Here is a 7,109-nt window from a genome sequence, read left to right on the forward strand (position 1 = left end):
GTAAAAATCGACGCGTTTCAAAAAGGCGGGGCATAGAGGAGAAACAATAATGTACAGTATGTGGAAAATAATGTGTTTTTAAACCGCATAAGCACATTTCATTACACCAAATACACAAAATAATGTTCTTTTTAGCAGCATCGTATGACCCCTTTAAAGCATTGTTTTTTTAAATTTTTTTATTAAATTATTTTCCTCAGGTAGTGTATTCACCCTCAAAGGGACTGAAGTGCGTGTGGTTGAAATGTCCACAAATCACAGTGTTTGTGTTCGTTACATTTTTTGTAACACACTGAGGACAAAAAAAACAGTACAGGGCAGGGTAAGAGTATTAATGTTTATATAATTATATATATGAAAAAGTGTGCTTTGAGACAATTATCACTCACAAATACAAAAAATATCAAGTAACACACTGAATTAAAAATGACATTTTGAAGTAGAAAGACTGAAGTATATTCTTGAAAAACGTACTCCAATAATCTTTGTTTTATTTACAACCCCCCCTACTTGTCTCTTTCCTTCATCTTTCCAGTGGACATTTTCTTTGGACAGAATTGTGGTCATTCCCAACTTTAAATACCAGGTTTTTGTAACCAATTTACCAAAGTCAGACAAAGGGAACTGTCCAATGATAACCAACATCACAGTTCCAGGTAAGAATTAATAAATGGCATAATCTTTATAAAACAGTTGAGGTTTGATGATTAGATATGTAGCAGACATTTAATCCATCAAGTTATCTGGAGCAAATGCTTTAACATGCTTTAAGCATGATATTAAACATAGAAAATTTTCATTATGTCCTATTGGGATAATTCTGAAGTGATGTATGCTTGTAAAGTGGTGTCCAATTCTTAAAAAGTGTACTCCTGTTAGGTAAACCTGTTTGTCATTTTAGAGCGCATTTGGGATACGAAGGTAAAATGGTCAGTGCCAAAATATAAAGAAAATGGTGACTTGGTGATAACCATAGAATTTGAACCAGAAGAGTTCTCTGACCAATACAAAGTCTCCATCTGCAGTCCTGACCTTCACCCAGATGCGGTATACTCCACACTGCCACCTGTTGTACGTTCCATCATAAGTGTATATTCATACATAGAATCAAGCATAGGAAGCAATATTATGAGCATGAATGCTAAATTAATTCTGTGTTAAAGGATAATAAACCCCCATTTCTGAGGGTTAATTTCACGCTGGAAGCATGGCGGATAAATCACTGTTTTTTGGAATTGGTGGTGAGTTAAGCCTACGATACACAGAGCAACTTTTTGAGCAATGTTGCTGGGCAATGCTGCCATCAATGAACGGGCAACCAGGTGAGACACAGGGCCCACGACCGATCTAAAGTACCCAGACAGAAGTTTGTTGCCCATTCTCAATGAAAAAGTGCACAAGCAATGTTGCTGGGCAATGTTGCCATCAATGAACGGGCAACCAGGTGAGACACAGGGCCCACGACTGATCTAAAGTACCCAGACAGAAGTTTGTTGCCCATTCTCAATGAAAAAGTGCACAAGCAACTTTGCTCAAAAAAGTTGCCCCATGTATCATCACCTTTGCAGTACCATTTATATGTGAGTACTGTTTGTTAATAATATTCAGTTGTATGAGGATGTTATGGTAATAATTGTTAATTGTCTTATATCACTAAATGACTAAAAGATGCCTTGTTCAACAGATTCAGCCACTGTCGGTTCAGAGCATGAATAACTGTCTGGAATACAGAGGGAAAGTTGATATCTGTCCCTGTATGTATTTCATATTAACACTGAATGTCTTATTGCCTGTCTGTTTTTAATTAGCCAGCATTCAAACTATGATTCACAGCAATGCAATTGTTTCAATGTTTGGCCTTGAACTCAACTGAAGTTCATTTGGCCTCTAGTTTATTTTATTTGAGTAGACCATTATCTTTATTAACATGTTAATGTCAGTTCTTCCAGGTGCTCCTGTTGTTTTTATTATTTTGGTGACACTGGTGCTGTTGTTGGCTGTACTGGCAGCTGCTGTTTGCGTTTTTGGCTGTATTATATTTTTGAAGAACAAGGATTCACATAAAGGTCAGTGCAAATAAATCAACCAATTAAATAAACACATAACTTAAGGTGATGAAACACAGTAAAAAAAAAAGTAGGGTGGAGACTTGATTGTAGGCATCAGTTGTTGATTGGATTTCTCTCAAAAGTGGAGGCAGATATACTGACTGGAATGGACTTTCATGATTCAAAACACTATATTTTTTATGCAAGTAATCAGATACAATCAGGACTACTAACCAAATTAAACAATATGTGCACATGAAATACGGATTTGAGAAATTGTATCTGAATGCTTCCACTATGAAAAATAGTCCATTAGGATTGATTGACACAGATCGTGTTTTGTGTTTAAAAATGCAAGAAACAATAAGCCCTGAGTTTCCCAGTTGGGAGTCTGTGAGAATATCTGGCAGACGAAATGGATGCATTTTTTTTAAATAATTGATTTTTTTTTTCATTTACAATAATACTATTATTTTACAATAAACGCAAAAAGTTGCATGTACAACATATAATAGTATTATACAATTACGATAAAATATAGGCTATAAGAATTAAATTTACAGCACCTTCATAAATTTAATAAAATAAAAAGAAAAGAAAAGCAAAAACACACCCAATGCCCAAATTCTTTATTCATCATTTTGTAGAAGTAGATAAAAAAAAAATCTAGTTCAATTTAATGCAGAAAAGGTGCATTGCCGTCTTATTTGAACTACAACTTCCCACCTCGTAAAAATACTAACTTCCCAGGAGTGTTATTACAATAGTGATATTTCTTATTTTGTTTAATGTTTTTATATTGTAATAATTTTAGAACATTATGTCCTGTTTAAGTAATGAACTGCAATACATGTGGTTGTTTTCAGAGATGGTAATATGTTTTATTCTTGTGCTACAATTGTGTGGCCTGTGCTACAAACCTCTCAACCTCTGTAGCACCAGTGCTATATGCAAAAAAAGTTAATATACAGCCCTGCCTTGTTCATTCCACTAAATGCAGCTTTGTTTAAATAGCCAGATCGCAATCTCGATTCAATCACCCACACAATCTTATTCCTAAATGACAATGATTCCACTAAAATATTAAACCTTTGACAAGTACAACTGATCACACTGTAACATTGAAATCTGCGTTCGCACTGCCACTGACCCAGAAACAGCAGTAGGTATGAAACAAGTTCACAACCACAGTTTCAATATATCAATCAATATAAAACTTTTCATAAACTGACTTTTCAATTGTTTTGCTGAATCTTTCACTCACTCTTTATTATTTCAATACGTTTTTAAGGTTTCAAAGCTTTTGTGTCTTAATAATAATCATGAGTTTTGACAGAAACGCCCTCCTCAGACAGCTCAACATGTGCAAAGGGTAAACTGGAGTGGAATCCCATTCAAGAGCCTAAGAGGGTCATCATCATTTATTCTCTGGACCACCCCCTGTACAAAGAAATCATCTTAAAGTTATGTGCCTTCATGAGGGCTAAATGTGGCACAGACATCACTCTGGATCTCCTGGACTCTGCCTGGCTCAGCACAATCGGCAGAATTCAGTGGCTGGATATGCAAAGGGAGCGAATCTCCAAGTCCTCAGATAAAGTCCTGATTTTGTGCTCTCCAGGCGTACATGCCAAGTGGAAGGCCATGTGTGGTGAGCACAAAGTGAGACTGAAGGAGGATGAACGTTCACCCATAGGAGACATGCTCACGCCAGCTCTGAGCCTCATTATACCGGATTTTGTTCATGCTTCATCTTTCCACAAGTACATGGTGGCTTATTTTGATGATGTGTGCAGTGAGGATGACGTTCCGGCACCTTTTAACGTCGTGGTGAAGTACAAACTCATGAAGCACTTTGAAGAACTTTACTTCCGAATCCTAGACATGGAAAAACATGAGCCAGGACAGATTAAGTGCATTGAAGGCATTAGGGAGAATGATTACATCTGCTGTCCATCAGGACAAGGGCTTCGGGATGCTATTGAAGCTTTTAAAAATTACCAGCTGAAGAATCCAAATTGGTTTGACATGGAGCTTTTGGACACTGATGATGAAGAAGAGGAAACCATCTTGGAGTCAACATTTCCTACAGACATTAACTATAGCTCTGTCACTGAATGCCATCAGCTGATTGAAGGGCATAAAGCTCATACATTTGTCAATACGATTAAGCATCAGAATGATGAACATGTTTTAAAGTCTTCTATCGCAGAGACAGCCATAATACTCAGCGAGAATTCTTCAGTTCTTACCACAGATGCGCATTCCAGTGGTCCAGTACTGAGTAGCTTTACAGCTATTAATGTGAAAGGTTTACTAGCAACTAAACCTTTGGCACAACATGCTTTATGCTTACAGGCTCTGTGAATCAGTCTAAAATTAAGCTTGACATCATCAGACTACTGTAACTATTACACTTCTGTTATATATTATAATTCCCATTATTTATTATATTTTAGTTCATCTTTGTTTTTGTCTGAATAGTAAGTTCAAAGTTAACGTATGTTAATATGATTCTACACAATTATGGTCATTTGTTCACAAATACAGTAAAAAAAAAAAGACATATAACCACAATAAACATGTTTATGTGAGAAAATTCAATTTGCTGGCAACTTTTTCAGATTATTTAGCTATGATAGCAGATAGGGCCAGCACGTCATATAAAAAATAATTTGTGCTTTTCATTTACTCTCCAAACTATAGGCAAGATTTATATTTGTCTACAAAACTAATTTTATGCATTTCAGTCAGCTGATTCCATACTTATTGTATGAAAGTGGCCTATCAATTTATGAAACCACTTATGAAACCATTTATATTCCATTTTTATAAACTATATATATATATATATACAGTGGGTACGGAAAGTATTCAGACCCCCTTCAATTTTTCACTCTTTGTTATATTGCAGCCATTTGCTAAAATCATTTAAGTTAATTTTTTTTCCTCATTAATGTACACACAGCACCCCATATTGACAGAAAAACACAGAATTGTTGACATTTTTGCAGATTTATTAAAAAAGAAACACTGAAATATCACATGGTCCTAAGTATCACAATAGCAAATAAATTACTCATAATTTATTGATTCTCCCTAATTCCTCTTTTCCATCTTTTAAATCTTCCTTTGTAAAATAGCCTACCACTTATATACACTCAGAAAGTCTTCCGTTTTGTGGACATTTACACAAAGACCAGTCATTAGTCAGGTGGCTTAGTCAGTCTTTGGAAGACTTTTGTCTTTCAAACACATTAACATGCACAAATTCAGGTTATTCTTTATTTAATCAAAAAGTAGTCTGATTATATTACCTGAAATGTGTAATGGATTACGTTACTAACTACAATTTTTGTCATGTAATTTGGGATCAGTAACGGACTACAATTTGTATAATCTTAATCTACCCAGGGGCCCGTTTCAATAAGGAGGTTCAACCAACTCTGAGTTGAAACTTGAACTCTAGCAGATATCGTCCTCTTTTGGAAGGCCAAACAAACTAGTTTTGCTTTCTCAACGAAACACAGCGCCTTCACGACATGGCGGCGGCGGCAACAATACTACAGCGAGAATAAAAGTTACGCCTTCTTTCTTTGCGTGAACATTTGGCCGGCTTTATGCAAAACTTCCCACATCGTGACATAGACATGTGGGGGCGTGTTAGAACAGAGCCGTTTTAGGTGTGGTTGACTCTTAACTTTTATAAAGAATATCTCTTTGGATTTGAGACTTTAGTCTTTGCAACTTTACAGATCTTCTTTATGCACCAAGAGCTTGTAACGCTCCAAAGAGAAAGGAAAAACAGAAATCGCATCATATGACCTCTTTAATATCCAGAATAAAGAGTTTTTTTTTTTTAAAAAAGAGGATTTGTTTAAGCGGAGTCGTGACTGAAGTCAAAAGTGAGTAGCGCGTGAGAAGCGTTTTAATGAGCGAACGCAGACAACTTTCTGAGTTCAGTTTTCATTGAACGACTAAAGTCCTGAATTGTTTACTTACTGGAGCCGTATGTTGGTTTTATGTTTAGTTGATCCTGTGTTTCGTCTTTTGAAACGTGCAGGATTGTGACAATTGCTTATATCAGCACGTCACTTGTCTCGAATAACTAGAGCACGACAAACTGTTCCATTTGAAGTTTGTGGAAACTCTCCAGCACACGGTGGTTTGATTGTATTTGACGTTGTTTTCTAATGAGTTTTGCTGACCTGAAGATCCAGTTCTGAAGATGTGGAGGTTGTCTGCGTTTCTTAGACGTTGCATTACATCTTCATCCAGCAGACATTGCAAAAAAGGTGAAGTAGCACAAACCACAGCTCTACATTCAGGTATTTGCATTCAGAGCAACCGTGTCCCGATTTCATGTTACTATGCAATGCCTCTTTCAAACTAATTGACTAATTTCATCCAAAAATTATTTAGTCTCAGTGTTGTTCCAAGCCTGTTTTCTTATCTTCTGTGGAACACAGAAGAAAATATTTAGCAAAATGTCCAAGCCTTTACTTTCCATTAAGTAAACGGGGACCTTGGATGTCAGGCTCCAAAATGACCAAAAATCACCATAAAAGCAATCAATGTGACTCGTGCAATATTCCAAGTTTTCTGAAGCAATAATATAGCACTATATTAGGAACAGAGCAAAAATTTTATTTGCTTCTCCTATATCATTTGTCAGTCTTCAGACATGTGAGAACCAATTCAAACTTGGCGAGCATGTCTTGGGTCACCAAATTTGGTACAGTGTTGTTTGGGTCAACCATATTTCTCCTACAGACAGTCTGTTTATCATCCATCCAGATGTGAAAGAGGCTTTAGCAGGTCATAGGCCAGTTGTGGCTTTGGAAAGCACTATTATCACACATGGAATGCCTTATCCTCACAATCTCAGGTAGAAAATATGATAAATCTCTTACAGTGCTGTCAAATACTTATCATCTGAACTTTTCCCTCAAGTCATTCTAAAGACAGGCTTGTAACATGACTTTTTATCTTAAAGGGGTCATATGATGTTGCTAAAAAGAACATTATTTAGTGTATTTGGTGTAATGAAATGTTTATGCG

General features: G+C 36.1%; 2 protein-coding genes across 2 annotated transcripts in view; both read left to right on the forward strand.

Moving 5' to 3' along the window:
- LOC107678277 (interleukin-17 receptor A-like) overlaps positions 1–1,282 on the forward strand; it is a 2,908-nt gene extending 1,626 nt beyond the window's left edge. The window contains exons 4-7 of the mRNA XM_016473488.1: positions 201–322; positions 536–656; positions 902–1,071; positions 1,164–1,282. Coding sequence (XP_016328974.1) covers positions 201–322; positions 536–656; positions 902–1,071; positions 1,164–1,250 — 500 coding nt within the window. The 3' untranslated portion in view covers positions 1,251–1,282. The remainder of the gene's footprint in view (positions 1–200; positions 323–535; positions 657–901; positions 1,072–1,163) is intronic.
- A 12-nt stretch (positions 1,283–1,294) lies between these two features.
- Positions 1,295–4,483, forward strand: LOC107678278 (interleukin-17 receptor A-like). Its single transcript, XM_016473489.1, has 3 exons — positions 1,295–1,322; positions 1,950–2,066; positions 3,385–4,483. The coding sequence occupies exons 1-3, from the start codon at positions 1,295–1,297 to the stop codon at positions 4,413–4,415; spliced, it is 1,176 nt and encodes a 391-aa protein (XP_016328975.1). The 3' UTR covers positions 4,416–4,483.
- The last annotated feature ends 2,626 nt before the right edge of the window (positions 4,484–7,109 follow it).

Source organism: Sinocyclocheilus anshuiensis, unplaced genomic scaffold (assembly GCF_001515605.1).
Source record: "Sinocyclocheilus anshuiensis isolate Anshui unplaced genomic scaffold, SAMN03320099.WGS_v1.1 scaffold1318, whole genome shotgun sequence".
Classification (NCBI taxonomy): Eukaryota; Metazoa; Chordata; class Actinopteri; order Cypriniformes; family Cyprinidae; genus Sinocyclocheilus; species Sinocyclocheilus anshuiensis.

Coding starts and splice junctions, on each gene's coding strand:
- LOC107678278 (XM_016473489.1), top strand. CDS start 1,295: ATGCTGCCATCAATGAACGGGCAACCAG. Junction 1,323..1,949: donor ATCAATGAACGGGCAACCAG/GTGAGACACAGG, acceptor CAGTTCTTCCAG/GTGCTCCTGTTGTTTTTATT. Junction 2,067..3,384: donor GAACAAGGATTCACATAAAG/GTCAGTGCAAAT, acceptor GAGTTTTGACAG/AAACGCCCTCCTCAGACAGC.